The 17,658-nt window shown below is 48.2% G+C and overlaps 1 protein-coding gene across 3 annotated transcripts in view; it reads left to right on the forward strand.

The window, feature by feature from the left end:
* Nod2 (nucleotide binding oligomerization domain containing 2) overlaps positions 1 to 17,658 on the forward strand; it is a 51,489-nt gene that overhangs the window by 7,703 nt on the left and 26,128 nt on the right. For all 3 annotated transcript variants that reach the window (XM_048428549.3, XM_048428550.3, XM_087900154.1), the window contains exons 3-4: positions 6,851 to 6,953; positions 10,221 to 12,036. In XM_048428549.3, coding sequence (XP_048284506.3) covers positions 6,851 to 6,953; positions 10,221 to 12,036 — 1,919 coding nt within the window. The remainder of the gene's footprint in view (positions 1 to 6,850; positions 6,954 to 10,220; positions 12,037 to 17,658) is intronic.

Genomic DNA, 17,658 nt, shown 5'->3' on the forward strand with positions numbered 1-17,658 from the left:
GGATGTGACAGTGGAAAGAACAGTGAATAGCAGATCTGAGGATTTGGAGGCGACAAAGAGGGTCCCACAGCCCGAAGTTAAATGATTAGAACCCACTTTTCCTTAGTTCCCTTGGGCACTGGCATTCCGGGATCCCTGGCTTTCTTTCCCTCTGTGGCTCAATTTCTGACTCAGTGTAGGTGTATGGTATTTCCAGCTAACATGTGTCCAGCATTAACCCCTTCATTTCTTTTTTTTAAATTTATTTATTAAAAATTTCCACCTCCTCCCCCTCTTCCCATTTCCCTCCAACTCCCCCCACTCCCCCTCCCTCTCCCTCTCCAGTCCTAAGAGCAGTCAGGGTTCCTGCCCTGTGGGAAGTCCAAGGTCCCCCCCCCCGCCCATCTAGGTCTAGGAAGGTGAGCATCCAAACAGACTAGGCTCCCACAAAGTCAGTTCATGCAATAGAATCAAAACCCAGTGCCATTGTCCTTGGCTTCTCAGTCAGCCCTCATTGTCAGCCACATTCAAAGAGTCTGGCTTGATCACATGCTCCATCAGTCCCAGTCCAGCTGGCCTTGGTGAGCTCCCATTAGATCAGTCCCACCATCTCCATGGGTGGATGCACCCCTCGCAGTCCTGACTTTCCTTGCTCATGTTCTCCCTCCTTCTGCTCTTCATTTGGACCTTGGGAGCTCAGTCCAGTGCTTCATTGTGGGTCTCTGTCTCTATCTCCGTCCATCACCAGATGAAGGTTAGTAGGATCAAAGTCTGGTGTCATTATCATTGGCTTCTCAGTCCGCCCTCATTGTCAGCCACATTCAGAGAGTCCGCATAGAACCTTCATCTGACGATGGATGGAGATAGAGACAGAGACCCACAATGAAGCACTGGGCTGAACCCCTTCATTTCTTTCTAGAGGTGGCTATCATTGGTTGAAGGCTGAGAACGGAAAACACATCATGGAATAAAGCAGAATACCCTATTTCCCGAGCAGGTGCAGAGAGCAGGTGCACCAGGCTCAGGACCAGCCTTCTTTCTAGCAGTCCACTTAAGCCCTCCTACATCCTCCCAGCGACGGAGGGTGTGTTTGCTGAGAACGAAGAACAAATTGCCCGTTTGCGAAGGTCTAACTAGAAACTGAATCTAGGCCTGTCTCTTTCCAGGGAGTGCACACTTCCCTTTGTGTCATAAGATGTGAAAGCATTCTATAGTTTTGCTCAGCTGGGAATAACAGTTGTTGGGAAACCTCAGGCTGGCAACGCCAACTGTGATACCAGCTGTCTGCGTGACTCATGCAGATGCTAAAGCCAATGGGGCTGAGGTGACAGACTGAGCTATAACTTGCTTGCTCCTGTCATAGTACCTACTTATACAGTGGCAAATTGGGAAATGTGTCATACCTACAAAACAATACATTTCAAATGTCCACCTCCAGATTAAGAAACTGCATGTTATTGGTACCTTGCCCTTCAGGTGCAACCAGTGGAGGCAATCAATGATCTGATCAATGTCTGTTAATCATTCCTTTGGTTTTTTTTTTTCAGTTTCTGTGTCTTTTGTTAGAAATTTTCAAACAGTATGTTTTATTTTAAAAAATGAAGTAGCAAGCTACATGTATGATGTCAGGAAACAGCAAGATTGCCATTTCTTCTTAGATGAAGGCTCCTAGGTAAGAGTAACTTACCAGGGTCTTGGGATGCAGCCTGGCCTCTGCTTCCTTGGGAGTCTACTAGGGACCCTCTAGTAGGTCAGTGACAAGGTCATTGGTGAGTACAGAAATCCTGAGCTCAGAAATCCTGGGCTCGTTCAAGCTGGATATCTGGCAGAGGAGGTGTGAGGCACGTGGGAAGGATGCCGGGAATGTGGTCTGAGGAAGTGGGCTGTGCTGCCCAGTCTGCTCTGAGCCCATTAAAGCCGATTCTGACTTTTAGGAACAAATTGGCACATCTGTTGATGACACCATTGTCCTCAGCTGCCATAGGCTGGTTTCCTCCATTTTGGTAGACAATATATCCCCTGGTTTATCTTTTCTAACAGACTGTTTAGAAGTTGAATTTTCCTGGTGTCTCCAGCTTCCCTCATAGTTGATTGACAGCCCGATTAGGTATACAGTCCCTAGTGGCACCTCTGTAATCCCAGCAACTTGGGAGGCTGGCAGGAGAGGAGCATCTGTAAGGACTGTGTGCGCTGCAGAGTGAGCCATTTTAAGGATGGTCTGGTCAATTTGGTGAGACCCTGTCTCAGAGTTAAAAGAGCTCTGGAGCTACGCCTGAGTAGTAGAGAATTAACGTGTGGCACCCCAGGTTTAATCCCCAGCATGCAAGCCAACAAACATTCTGGCCATCATTTTCCTTGGGAATTTTGATGGCATTCTTTCCTTATCGTCCCTGTTTAGTGCTGCCACGAAGCCTTCAGAGACCATTTTCTCTTTCTTAAACTGGTCCCCAAAAGCCAGTACAAGCAGTAGAGATGAATCCTGGTGCCACTACCAGTGGCCCTGCAGTCTGCCCAGCCATGCAACTGTCACCCACATTCAGAGGGACTAATTTGGACCTATACTTGCTCCTTCCCAGTCCGGCTGGGGTTGGTGAGCTCGGAGGCATCACCATCCCTGACATCAAGCTCTATTTTAGAGCTACAGTAATGAAAACAGCTTGGTATTGGCATAAAAACAAAAAAGTTGACCAATGGAATTGATTCAAAGACCTGTGTATTAATCCACACACCTATGAAAACCCCATTTTTGACAAAGAAGCTAAAATTATACAATGGAAAAAAGAAAGCATCTTTAACAAATGGTGCTGGCATAACTGGATGTCAACATGTAGAAGAATGAAAATAGATCCATATCTATCCCCATGCACAAAACTCAAATCCAAATGGATCAAAGACCTCAATATAAATCCACCCACATTGAACCTGATAGAAGAGAAAGTGGAAAGTAGCCTTCAATGCATGAGCACAGCAGACCACTTTCTAAATATATGTAACTTCCTAAATATATATATGTCAGCAGCACAGACACTGAGAGCAACAATAAATAAATGGGACCTCCTGAAATTGAGAAGCTTCTGTAAAGCAAAAGACACTGTCAATAAGACAAAAAGGCAGCTTACTGAATGGGAAAAGATCTTCACCAACCCCACATTAGACAGAGGACTGATCTCCAAAATATATAAAGAATTCAAGAAATTTGATATCAAAATTCCAAGCAACCCAATTAAAAAATGGGGTACAGGGGGCTGGAGAGATGGCTCAGAGGTTAAGAGCTTTGCCTGCTCTTCCAAAGGTTCTGAGTTCAATTCCCAGTAACCACATGGTGGCTCACAACCATCTGTAATGGGGTCTGGTGTCTTCTTCTGGCCTGCAGGCATACACACAGACAGAATATTGTATACATAATAAATAAATAAATAAAGTGGGGTCCAGAACTAAACAGGGAGTTCTCAACAGAAGAATCTCAAATGGCTTAAAGACACTTAAAAAAATGTTCACCATCCTTAGCCATCAGGGAAATGCAAATCAAAACAACTCTGAGATACCATCTTACACCAGTTAGAATAGCTAAGATAAAAAAAAAAACACCAATGATAGCTTATGCTGGAGAGGATGTGGAGTAAGGAGAACACTCATCCATTGCTGGTGGGAATGCGAACTTGTACAACCACTTTGGAAATCAGTATGGTGGTTTTTCAGAAAATTAGGAATCAACCTACCTCAGGACCCAGCAATACCACTCTTGGGCATATACCCAAAAGAAGCTAAATCATACTACAAGAACCTTTGTTCAGCTATGTTCAGAGCAGCATCATGTGTGAACCTGGAAACAATCTAGATGCCCCTCAACCGAAGAATGGATAAAGAAAACGTGGCACATTTACACATTAGAGTACTACTCAGTGATAAAAAACAATGACACCTTGAAATTTGCATACAAATGAATGGAACTAGAAACAAAAAGCCTCCTGAGTGAGGTAACCCAGACCTAGAAAAATGAACATGGTATGAACTCACTCATAAGTGGATACTAGCTGTGAAGCAAAGGATGATGAGCCTATGGTTCATGATCCTAGAGAAGCTAAGTAACAAGGTGAACCCTAAAAAAAAATACATAGATCCACCTGGAAAGGGGAAATAGACAAGATAGCCGGACAAAATTGGAAGCATGGGGGTGGAGAGGGAAGAGAGGGCAGAAGGGGAGAGGAAAGGAGAACGGGAAGGGCTAGGGGAATTTGAGGGAATGGGGTAGTCAAGATGGAGGAAGGACAGAGATGAGAGCAGGAAAGAGATATTTTGATTGAGGGAGCCATTATGGGGCTAGCAAGAAACCGGGAACTAGAGAAATTCCCAGGAATCCACAAGGATGACCCCAGCTAAGACCCTAAGCAATAGAGGAGAGGGTGCCAGAACTGGCCTTGCCCTGTAGTCAGATTGATGACTATCTTAAATATCACCATGGAACCTTCATCCAGCAACTGATGGGAACAGAGGCAGAGACCCACAGCGGAGCACTGGGCCGAGCTCCCAAAGTCCAGCTGAAGAGTGGGAGGAGTGAGAATGTGAGCAAAGAGGTCAAGACCATGACGGGGGCACCTTTCCTGAGCCTTTCTTCTCTTTTTATGCAACCGCAGCTGCTTGAATGCTGGAATTTCTAGATGAATCCTCCAGCTTTCTTCTGTTTTTCATTGCTGTGGGTTTTTTTTTTTTTTCTGTTGTTTTTGAGACAGGATCTTACACTATAGCTCAGGCTGGCCTGGAAGTCTTATGTAGCACAGGTTGGCCTCAAATTTGGGGCGATCCTCATTCTTTAGCCCCCCTCACTCTTTAGCGGCCCAAGTACTGGGATTACAGGCACGAGCCATCACAGCCAACTCTGTGCTCTTTACTGCATGGTATTTTCAACTCCAGTCTCTCGAGTTCCCACCTTCTCATTTGCAGTGTACGGGGCTCTTTTTACTGTTCCCTTATTACAGTGTCTTGCTCTTGTTTTAGGGATGTAATCTTTTATACAGACAGAGTGATATTCATAGTTGGGTCTTTTGTTGGTTTGTACGGTTGGTGGGATTGTTTTCATTCATGCTACACACATTCTGTGTTAGGGATGGAGCCCAGAGCTTTGCACAGGCTAAACAATTGCTCTACCACTGTGTGACATTGTCCATTCCCTGCATAAACCTTTGAACCTTCGAGCGGTTTTTCCTTCCCCACTAATTTGGGTCTGACCTCCCATATTTGACACTTTCTTTGGGTATGGGTAAACCTTGACTGTCTGTCTTCTTATTAAAATGACAGTTTTTTGAAACTCTCCGAGCAAGCAGGTGAAACCTCCCTGCTGTGACTTCTACAATGGCCGGTCAGGAAACGGCAGTTTCTAGCTACAGACCTTTCCTCCTGGGCTTACCGAGTTCCTCAAATAGAAAGCCTTCCATCTGGAGTAAAGGTCTGTTTGTAGAGGCCTGGGAACCCGGAGGGTGAATGCTTTGGGTAGTGGCAAGGTAGCCTTGGCATTCATTTTGCACGTGGTCATTTGAACCCCGGCTGTGGTGCTGGGGATAGGCTGCGGGCAGGGGCAGAGCAGCCATAGGCAGCTATGCAGTTTTCAGGTGAGCCACAGCATGTCTGGGGCAGGACAGCAGTAGGGCCACGTGTGCAGGGCTCAGTAGCTTGGGGGCATCAGCTTCTGGGTAGCTGCTGAGCACTGCCACACAGCTGGGTCACACCATGAGTCTAAATGTTGCAGCTGTGAGAGACTTAACAGAAAAGAAAAGCGACCCATTTCACTATTTTTTTTTTACATTGATGATGTGTTGAATTGGCAATGTCTTGGATGTTGTGGTTAAGTATGAACTGTGACTAAGCTTGAGTGTGCCTACTGCCACTGAAGAATGTGGGTGTCGGATGATTCCAGTGCACGCGTCACTTCCTGGTATGCCTTGGGCTGTTTCTGTTGAAGACCTGATTCCCGGTCCTTTGAAGGTGAAGGTCACAGGATGTGCTGATGAAAGAGAAGGGACTTCAAGGTGACCTCAAACATTGGGCTGGAAAAGCTAGGAGGATGGCGGAGACTTGAGCAGGGGTGGGGAAGGCTGTGGTCTGGACATACATGCCTAGCATGTTTGCCAGTGCATGTGTGCGCTTATGATACATGTAAGTGGAGGAGGCAAAGGGGCAGTTGGGGGTGCAGGCCCCAAACTCAGGGGCAGCTGAGGTTGGAGGAGCGGGTTCTGTGCAGAGAGAGAGCTCAAGCATTCAGGTCACAGGACTTGGTGAGGCCCTGCCTTCCAGGTGCTCTACAGCGTCCAGAATCATTTTCTGATTTTGTCGGTTGGTGGGTTTATGTATTTATTTATTTGGTCTTGTTTTGTTTTGTTTTTAGCTACTCATTATTTCAGTGGGAAGGAGCCAGGCTGCCTGTGTGTATGCTTCTCCAGCCATGACTACACACCTTTGTCTGCTAAATGCAGGCTGTGCAGCCGTTGTTCTTCTGGGCCCTCCTTATGGTAGAAGAGGACTGTGCATAAAATTGTATTATTGGTGAAGTTTCTTTTATCTTAAATGCTTGATACCGGAAGTATTTCGGATACTTTTGGGATCTGAGAATATTTCCATAAACAATGAATACATTGGCAGTCTGACCCATGTCTAAGCACAGAAGTTATTTAGAGTTCATAGAGATGTGGCCTGAAGGCCCTTTTACACAATGTTTCAATTTTCCATTTGTGACATCATGTCGGCACTCAAAAGGTTTTGGATTTAAGAGCATTTGGAGGTCTTCGGATGTCTAACTTTTAATAGAAACCTTCCCACACTTCTCCTCCCCCTCCATCAGCATTCTTGAAAAACGTAATGGCCTTTTCTTGGTCTGTAGGCGAGAAGGCTGCTTGATCTTGCCACAGTGAAGGCGAATGGACTGGCTGCCTTCCTTCTGCAGCACATCAAGCAATTACCTTCGCTGCCCCTGACTCACGAAGGTATGTATTTGTCCCTTTAGGGTAACAGGAAAGAAAAGGAAGTCAACTGAGATTCCTGGTTAAAGAGCAAAGCCCACGTCAGTTAACGCCCATGTACTGGTGCGTTATTCCTTCAGGCTCAGTTCCTCCATTTGAGTCACTGGGCAGAAGGGGAGATTGAAGGCCTGACAGCACAGTGACTCTTCCCCTTTCACTGCTCCCTGAACTATGGTGCTCACTGCAGCCATGGCTTGTGGAGGGCTAGCTGTGGGAATGCCTTGCTGTCTAAACTGCATTCCATATCAGGCAGAGATAGGGCTGGGATCTCTTGATCGACAAAACCTAGTTTCTCATGATCTGGAATGCATCACCAGGCAAATTTAGAGAATATCGTCTCACCCATGTCTATGCTCAGCAGCTGAGTAGTGCAAGAGCCCTGGGTGGCATGGCTGAGACATCCATCTTATGGGCATTCTCTACCATCTACTCACAGTCCTGAGTCATGAATATTGCTATGTTCCATTCTCCAGATGGGAAAACTGAGACTCGAGTGGCAGGGAACAGTAAGTGGGTTTGACTGTCGTGTCCCTACCTTCCCTCCTTGGGAAAAGAAAGCATGAGTTTCAGAGAGGATCCAAGCCCGGTAGTCTCCCAGTCTTGTTTCCATGTAACTGAGAAGAAAGCTACTGTGGACTGGGGGTCCATGAACTATGTGCCTGAAGCTAACAGGTGGACTTAGCGTTCTGGCCTTGCCCTCTGTGCAGGCGAAAACCTGTAGGCAGGATGGCTGGAGGCCTGTGCTTGGTACTCAGGTGTATACTACTTCGTACAAGAGCAGGGGACGGGCATCGCTGTATGGTAGCCAGTATGGCCCTTGGGGAGCAATTGCTGACAATGTCATCAAGTATGGCGGGCCATAGAGGCATTTTACGGTTCCCTGATAGGAGATGCTTCTTAAGACTGTCGTTGAGCAGCAGGACATGGTTCCAGACACCTGTGGGTAGAGGCAGAAAGATCAGGAGTTCAAGGTCGTGTGTGTGCGTGTGTGTGTGTGTGTGTGTGTGTGTGTGTGTGTGTGTAGAGGCAGAAAGATCAGGAGTTCAAGGTCGTGTGTGTGTGTGTGTGTGTGTGTGTGTGTGTGTGTAGAGGCAGAAAGATCAGGAGTTCAAGGTCATGTGTGTGTGTGTGTGTGTGTGTGTGTAGAGGCAGAAAGATCAGGAGTTCAAGGTCATGTTTGTGTGTGTGTATGTGTGTGTGTGTGTGTGTGTGCGTGTGTGTGTGTGAATACACATGCATGTGAATGCCCCATGGCATGTTTGTGTGTGTATATGTGTGTGTGTGTGTGTGTGTGAATACACATGCATGTGAATGCCCCATGGCATGTGTGTGTGTGTGTGTGTGTGTGTGTGCGTGTGTGTGTGTGAATACCCATGCATGTGAATGCCCCATGGCATGTTTGTGGAGGTCAGAAGACAACCTGCTGGACTTGGCTGTCTCCCTCCACCATGTGGATTTTGGGGATCAAACTCAGGTCATCAGGCTTGGTGACAGGTGCTTTTGCCCCCACACTGGGCCATCTTGCCAGACCTAGGTTTGCTTTAAGCTTTTAGTAATATTGGTAATGCTAGAGACTGGCGTTGTCAGTCAGGAAATTGGAAAGGAGGCGGTGTATCTTTTGGTATCTGGTCAGTGCTCCTGACATAGCCAAAGAGTAGAAAGAGCTATAAGCATCCTCACCTTTGGGAACAAGAGGCTTTGAATACTGGGTGTGGAGGCCCATCTAATCCCAGATCTAGGGAGGCTTAGGCAGCAAGACTGCTAGTTTGAGGCTAGTCTGGGCTCCAAAGTGAGGCCCATATCAAAGAAGAAAATAGAGAGAAGGGATTATCAGCATGGGGCACCGGCTTGGCTCTGCAGGTACTTCTATGGGCTAAGAGCTTCTGACAAGAATCTGCTTCTGAGTTGAGAATAAATGAGCTGGTGCTTTCCTGGGGCCATTGAGGCCATGGTGGGTGAAGATGCTTACGTCCTATGATGTCCTATGACGTCCTGCCAGTCTGGGCCTCTGATCAGCCCTTCCCTATTTCCTGAAAGAGGAACTAAGCCCTCAGGAGGAAGTAGGGCCCTGGGTACAGAGGGGCAGGAAGGAAGGATAGATCTTGTTGATGACTTGGCACAGGCGCCCGGTGACCCTGAGTTCTCAGAGTCGGCCCCTGCTTCTGGCCAGTCCATTTAGCCATATAAGGTAACAGAGGCGTGGGTTTCAGGAATCGGATCCCGACACTGCCCGTGGCCACTTTTCTTGTCGTGGTATGGAATACCTAACTGAATTAACTCATTGCTTTAGGACTGTCTGTGGTGGCCGGGAAGACTGCTGGCTGGTGCAGCTTGGCCCAAGGAGTGGTAACCGGAGAGGCTGATTCCATTACAGCCACAGACAGGAAGCAGAGAGCTCAGGTGGAAGTGGGCCAGGCTGTAACCTTTGAGTCCCACCCCAAGGGACTGTGTCAGCCGGCTAGCCCTGTGTCCTAAGTGTTCCACACCTACCAAAACAGTGCTGACAGCTGGGGACCAAACATACAAACACATAAGCCAGTGGGGACATTTCACATTAAGGCCTTACTAGTCCCTGTTTCTATAGAGAAGAAAACTGGATCTAGCAAGGTCAAGTAGCTTGCCAAGCAGGTGGTGGGCCCAGGTGTCAGACATAGTAAGTTGGACATCTAAGCCCCGTTCCCTATTTTCCCTCAGAAACTGGCAGCGGAGGGCTGGAGAGATGGCTCAGAGGTTAAGAGCATTGCCTGCTCTTCCAAAGGTCCTGAGTTCAATTCCCAGCAACCACATGGTGGCTCACAACCATCTGTAATGAGGTCTGGTGCCCTCTTCTGGCCTGCAGACATACACACAGACATAATATTGAATACTAAATAAATAAATAAATATTAAAAAAAAAAAAAAGAAACTGGCAGCGGAGACTGAATGGTAGCTCAGGCCACGCAACAGGAACAGACAAACAAGACACAGATCCTGGCCAATGTCTTGTGTTGGATGCTAGACTTAACCAGGTGGCATGCATTATCACTGTTTTTTCCTGCTTTGCCGGGAAGAGCCAGGTGTAGGAAGCTTCTGTGACTGCCCCCAAAGCCCACAGCTTGTAAGTGGCCAAGGCCGGATAGGTGCCCACTAGCTCTCTGAGTCATCCATATATCACACCTCCAGTGTAGGTGACTCTGCGTAGGTCCCGTTATAACCACAATCCCAGCCTCACTTTCCTGTTCTGTACCCCAGCTGCCGAGTGCCAGCGGTTCATCTCGAAGCTGAGGACCATGGTGTCAGCTCAGTCTCGCTTCCTCAGTACTTACGATGGGTCGGAGAATCTTTGCCTGGAGGATATATACACGGAGAACATCTTGGAGCTGCGGACAGAGGTGGGCACGGCTGGGGCCCGGCAGAAGAGTCCCGCCATCCTGGGTCTGGAGGAACTCTTTGGTACCCATGACCATCTGAACAAGGATGCAGACACCGTCCTGGTGGTGGGTGAAGCAGGCAGCGGCAAGAGCACTCTTCTGCAGCGGCTGCACTTGTTGTGGGCCACGGGGCAGAACTTCCAGGAGCTTCTCTTCGTTTTCCCGTTCAGCTGCCGGCAGCTGCAGTGCATGGCCAAACCGCTGTCTCTACGGACGCTGCTCTTTGAGCATTGCTGTTGGCCTGATGCCGCTCAGCATGAAGTCTTCCAGTTCCTCCTGGACCACCCTGACCGTGTCCTGTTAACCTTCGATGGCTTGGATGAGTTCAAGTTCCGGTTCACAGACCGGGAGCGTCACTGCTCCCCAACTGACCCCACCTCAGTCCAGACCCTGCTCTTCAACCTCCTTCAGGGGAACCTGTTGAAGAACGCCTGCAAGGTGCTGACCAGTCGTCCAGATGCTGTGTCAGCGCTCCTCAGGAAGTTCGTCCGGACCGAGTGCCACCTCAAGGGCTTCTCCGAAGAAGGCATCGAACTATACCTGAGAAAGCACCACCGGGAGCCCGGAGTGGCAGACCGCCTCATCCGCCTGCTGCAAGCCACATCATCCCTGCACGGTTTATGCCACCTCCCTGTCTTCTCATGGATGGTGTCCAGATGCCACCAGGAACTGTTGCTGCAGAATGGGGAGTTCCCAACGACCAGCACAGACATGTACCTCCTGATCCTACAGCATTTCCTGCTGCATGCCTCCTCCCCAGATTCCTACCCCCTCGGTCTGGGACCTCGGCTCCTTCAAAGCCGGCTTTCCACCCTCCTGCACCTTGGCCACCTGGCTCTCCGGGGCCTGGCCTTGAGCTGCTATGTGTTTTCAGCCCAGCAGCTCCAGGCAGCACAGGTTGACTCTGATGACATTTCCCTTGGCTTCCTGGTGCGTGCTCAAAGCGTTGTGCCAGGGAACAAGGCACCCCTGGAATTCCTGCACATTACCTTCCAGTGCTTTTTCGCCGCGTTCTACCTGGCAGTCAGTGCGGACACGGCGGCAGCCTCCCTCAGGCACCTCTTCGGCTGTGGCCGGCTGGGCAGCTCGCTGCTGATTAGGCTGCTGCCCACGCTGTGTATCCAGGGCTCCAGAGTCAAGAAGGGCAGCGAAGTGGCTCTCCTACAGAAAGCTGAGCCACACAACTTGCAGATCACAGCAGCCTTCCTAGCGGGTCTGTTGTCCAAGGAGCATCGGGACCTGCTGGTCGCATGCCAGATCCCTAAGAGGGTGCTACTCCAGCGCCACGCATGTGCCCGCTCATGTCTGGCCCAAAGCCTTCGGGAACACTTCCACAACATCCCACCTGCTGTGCCCGGTGAGGCCAAGAGCATGCATGCCATGCCTGGCTTCATTTGGCTCATCCGGTGCTTGTATGAGATGCAGGAGGAACAGTTGGCACAGGAGGCTGTGCGTCGCTTGGACATTGGGCACCTGAAGTTAACATTTTGCAGAGTGGGCCCTGCAGAGTGCACTGCCCTGGCCTTTGTGCTGCGGCACCTCCAGCGGCCTGTGGCCCTTCAGCTGGACCACAACTCTGTTGGAGATGTTGGCGTGGAACAGCTGCTACCCTGCCTTGGTGTCTGCAAAGCGCTGTAGTGAGTGTGACAAGCGTTATCATTTATAAAACTGGGTGACCCGAGGCCAGTCCCATCAGGGGTGGCACAGGTCACCCTAGGCCTAGGTGGGTCCCATCCCAATGCGGGTAGGAGACCGACCTTGGTGGGTGAGAGACAGTTATGCTGTGCAGAGAGAGCTTGGGTGTAGAGTTTATTTAGTGGGTTACGGAGGGAGAGGGGAAGGGGGAGAAGAGGAAAAAGGGAGGAGAGAGAAAGGCAGAAACTGTCTCTGAAGAAGAGGGGACAGAGAGAGAACCAGCTGAAGAGGGGGTGGAAAGGGGTGGGGGAGATTGGGAGTGGGCGGGGCTTGTCTCTTAAAGGGACAGGGTACCCAGGTGACAGGCCCGGCCAGCAGATTATAACATTCCTGCCTTTCTCTTACAATAAAAAAACTGGGAGTTAGGGATGCATGGCAGGTTGAGGGAATTGGGACAGTGGGTTCTCAAGACTGCTTCCTGCTTATTTGTGGGCGTTGAATTTTACTTGGGGGGCCTGAGAAAGCTGGGTACTGGTTATATCCTGGGGTAGCTGGTTGCATCACTCTTGTCCAAGATTTATGGTGTGGAACTGTCCAGTGTCTCTTGGACCTGGCAAGGTGTTGGCAGAGCAGAGGACAAGGTTAGGTTTAGGAAGAAAAAAAATTTCAGGATTTGAGAGGGGTGTATCTGATCTATTTAAGGCGAATCCTTCAGTTTGACTCCCTGGAACTCACAAGATTTCTTGAGTTTGTAGAACATAAGTTTTAGAGGCATGCATTATTTAAACAGCAGCATATTTATGTCAGAATGACTGTGACAGATGTTTTTGCACAATGAAAAATATCTTTAGAGTAGTACTCTGCCAGAGTTAGATTAATAGATTAAGACTATAAAAGGCAGCGTGAGAGAGAAATCTGATAACTTTCATTTGTCCTCACACCTTAGTAACCTGCATTTGTGTATCTTAAAGCACCTTTTATTTAGAACATGTTAAGAAGTTGTGCTGAAATTTGTCTGGTGAGGTTGTCTTTTTAAACTGACAAAACTTCTCAGCTGTCAAACTGCATCGGAGATCTTTGAGAAGGATAAAATTTTACTTGAGTTATTGATTTAAAAAAATGACAGATAACTTACTCGATCGGCTACCTGCAGCCACTCCTCGGCGTCCTCCGTGATCCTGGAGGGCAGGGGCATCAGGACTGTATTTGCCTTCCGCCGTTTAGCTCAGGGCCTGCCAGGTTTTAGAAGATCCCGTGGATTATGAAATCTGTAGGAAGACAAACCTACCTTGCACTGAGCAGCGTCAATCCTAATTTTCCTTTATCCACTGTCTGGAGATCTTCAGTCTAGTTGAAAGATAGTTTCACCCAGTGGTCAGCGCTCGGTAGTTGAAGCAAATTGCAGATGGACGCTGTTCTGTGCCCATTTGTCTTCTGTCTTCTTTGGAGGAAGTAGAGTGCTGCTGCTAGGAGCCAGCCTGTCTCTTTGTTATGGAAAGCCTTTTAATAATTAAATATTTAAATGCCGTATTCCCCAGATCTCTGAGCACTTGAGGGCTGCTGGTGGGGTATAGATAGGTAAGTTGTGGCTACATATAGAATCTGCCTGGAGAGCTGAGTCCAAGCTTGACTGTACTGGTTTCTAACTTAACAGGTGAGACTTATACTTGTGAGAGACAAAGAAGAGAAAGCTGTTTGCGGTAAAAGCTTAGCGGTCGAGCCGACGATAGTGGAGAACAGCTCACAGGAAAGGCTGTAGGCTAGCTTCGAAAACATCTTTGAACCGTAAGGCCATGTGCAGGTATACAGAGTTGAATTTAAGTTTTATACACATACACAGAGTCAAAGCTAACTTATGTTCATACATAAAGTTAACTCAAAAGCCACATGCATGCACACACACATATATTGAATAGGAGCTGGGTGAAGTGGATGCTTTGGTGGGCCCTACCGAAAGCATGGCGCTGCAAAAACACACATGTAACAGAGTCGGTAAGAGGAATTTAGAGACAATAAGTAAGTAAACCACAAGACTAGGCAAGGAATACCTCAGTAAAGATGGTGAATTAGTTACCTAACCTGCCCTGTGGCAAATGCTATTGTCAAGTTAAGATGTCGAAGCCTAACACAGAATTGAAATCCAGAAGTCTGGGTTCAAACCCATGTCTGCCACCCTTCGTACGTCAGCCAGACCCTCTCCTCTTCTGGACCTTGGTTTCAGCACAGATAATGATGGCCGCTGTCCTAGCTTGCTTTCTGTAGCTGTGGTATGCTATTCTAACCAAAGCAACTTAAGGAGGAAAGGGTTTATTTCATCATCTATGGAGCCAGGGAAGGGGGGTGAAGAAGAAACTATGGGGGAACACAGTTTAGTGGCTTGCTTCTTCTGGCTTGCTCAGCTAGCTTCTTTATACCCCAGATCCACCTGCCTAGGAACGGTATCACTCAGTCCACCTCCGTCAATTAACCATCAAGAAAATGACCCGTAGACATATCCACAGGCTCATTTGATGGAGGCAATTCCTCAGTTGTTCCCTTTCCCCAAGTGTGTCAAGTTGACAGTCAAGACTGGCTATCACAGCCACTCTCGAAGTTTTGTGCTCAACACTGTGCCACACCTTCCAGAAATCACCTCATCTAGTCCCACAACCACGCTGGGCTCAGCCGGGCTATTAGCACCCCCATGACCCTTTACTTGAGGGTCACAGAAGTCAAGTAACTCGTCCTGAATTGTAGAGGAAACAAGGATGGCTTTCACGAATCATGTCTTTCTGGTTCCAGATTTCCTGGTCCCTGCCTGTGGGTGCACTGGGAAAGTCTTGAGGGCCCATTCAAAGTTTTATGTCTTTACTGGGGACCACTTCAAATCAGAAAGGCTTTGAACTCCATTAGAGTCTTTAAAGTCTCACCAAGATGGGAATTTCAGGTCTTGAGAGAAAGCGGGTGGAGGACTTTCCGTTACCCATATGGCTTTCTGCTCCGTGGCTAAAGCATGAGGCTCTGCCCTTTGGAAGGTCTGTGCTCTTGAATGTGTGGCGCTCTTTCCACGCCTGGGGTCAGACAAAGGCAGAGGGTCCGCCCAGGCCTGCCAACCAGCGTGACCACAGCTCCCAGCTCTCTTGTCCTTTGTCTTGAGAGGGAGCTCCTGCTACTTTTTTAAGAGCCTATCAGAAAGAGGAAGTTGTACATTACAGTTAAGATCTAGAAGCAGCCTCCTGGGGCGTTGGTGCTCCTTGTAGATAACCTTAGTTGAACTGAGCAAAAGGCAAGATTCCTGTGTGTATTAGGATGGCTTATCTGCTCTGAGACAAAGCCACAACACACAGATACCGGTGTGAGACTATGGGGACTTGACTAACCCTTCTACAGGGACCGAGGTGGCACGTTTATAACACAGTGTACAATATATGAAGCAGTATATATACATTTCTAGTGTATATACATTTCTAGTGTATATACATTTCTAGTATATGCTAGAAATATGAATAGTTCCATCTGGGTCTTGAGGAAACAGATGTTACCCTTAAGCTGGGAAATAGGAAGAAAGTCTGTGGGAGCAACTGCAGAATTGTGGATGGGAATTAGGAAGGGCGCTAGAGAAAGACCTGAGGCAAGGGAGGATTCACTGGCTGAGAGAAGACCTGGAGAGGGTCTTGAGGAAGGGATGCATCAGACGTTAGAAAGCCCAGTTCGGCCCCTTCCCTGTGCCCCTTTGCCTTTCCAGTATTGTGTCTCAGGAAGCTGAGACCGCCTGATGCCATCTTAGGGTATCTGCCTCCCAGCATCAAGAGCTAAGAGACTAGAATGGTTCTGACCACGAGATGAGTGGACATGACCTGTACCATGTGCCATTTCCTCGGGAAGGGAGCGGCATGGTTCCTTGACTGGGAATTTGCACACCTGGATGCTGAAGCTGCTCTGGTAGAAATCTGAGTGTGCACCTTCCTCGATAGTGGGGCCATACTTTTAAACCACGAACCTCAGAAGACTAGCCACGCTGGCCTGGATAATCTTCAGAGCAAGTCATCTCTGGATTTTTTTTTTTAATGAGGCCTCAGCCAATCCATGCTGATCTCAAATCTACGATCTTTTTGTCCTAGCTTCTTGGTACCCGGAGTTACAGATACAGTCTACCAAGCTCAGCCTCTATCTCTGGAATGCTTAAATGGTCCTCTCTCCATGTTACTCATATGATCCTGTGGCATGCTGATGGGTCTGGGAGGCTGTTGTATCATGAAAAGATGCTTGTTGAATAGGAGATTCCCAGGCCACAGTAATTCCTGTCTGGTAGGCTTAGACTTGGAAACTGTAACAAGCATCCTCAGATGCCAGAAGTCTTACCCTGTGAGAAAATGCAGGAGCCAGCTTCTTTTACATTGAGCGCTTGCTGTGTATGGATGTATGCTTCTCGGGGATCCATGGGTTGGGAAGTGTAGTCTTTAAGGAGTGGGGCATTGTGGGACGTCTAGGTAGTTGGAGGTGTGTCCTCGTAGGGCTACAGGAGTCCAGTTCATTTCTTTACACTTTATTCCCTGGCTGGAGATGTATACTTTTTCCCTTCTTCACCTTCCAGTCATGATATGATGCCTTGACACAGGCCCCAAATCAATAAGGCCATCTAATGGACTGACATCTCTAAAAGTGTGTGTCCAAACGAACCTTCTCATTTTATACATTAATCACCTTGGGGATTTACGTTAGGAAGAGAAAGAGGATTTGAACACAGCAGTTAAGGCCCTTGACCAAGCTCTACCGTTCTTAACCTATGTACAACTGAGAAGTGGTTGACATTTCGTGTGTGTGTGTGTGTGTGTGTGTGTGTGTGTGTGTGTGTGTGTGTGTAAAACACAGCCACAACGAGGGAGAAAAGAAAGTGGAAGGGAAGAAGGAGCAGGCTTCTCTCCCACAGTGTGAGTCTGCATCTTCTTCATTGGAAGGGTTTCCATGCCAACTGAAATTCTCGTCTCTAAGAAACCCTGCATGCAAAGTGCTCCTATGCAGGTTTCTGTAGACTCTGCTCTCTCTGCCTCGAGGCTGATGGTTTCGGTTCTGTTCCACCCAGAGAGAATGCACAGGCGCATAGAACCGAAACAAGAGCTTTGGGAAACGACTTCCCTTATTAGCTCTGACTTACTCTGCTTTAAAAAAAAAAAAATTTATTTTGTGTACATTGGTGCTTTCGCCTGGGTATATATCTGTGTGAAAGTGTTGGGGGTCCCTGGAACTAATTACAGACAGTTGTGAGCTGCCATGTGGGTGCTGGGAATTGAACCCGGGTCCTCTGGAAGAGCAGCCAGTGCTCTTAACTGCTAATCCATCTCTCCAGCCCCTCACTCTGCTTTCTTTCATCTGTTCTATTTCAGCTCTTAAATCTTGTTCAGGACCTTCAGAATTCTCAGTGGCACTCACTAAGAGGTCATATGACCTGCAGCTCAAAAAACCATTTCTCTGAGAGCCTGAGAGAAGCCTTGCAGAGGCTGCAGAGAATGTGGTGCTTAGGGCAGGCTAGCAGCCCGATCCTTAGGCTCGACCCTTTCAGCACTGTGCAACCTCAGCAAAGTCAGGCCACTTATTTGTGCCTGATGAGCTCTCTGTTGAGGACATAACAGTATGACCTACTGCAT

The sequence above is a fragment of the Myodes glareolus genome, chromosome 22 (genome assembly GCF_982192425.1).
Source record: "Myodes glareolus chromosome 22, mMyoGla1.1, whole genome shotgun sequence".
Taxonomy (NCBI): domain Eukaryota; kingdom Metazoa; phylum Chordata; class Mammalia; order Rodentia; family Cricetidae; genus Myodes; species Myodes glareolus.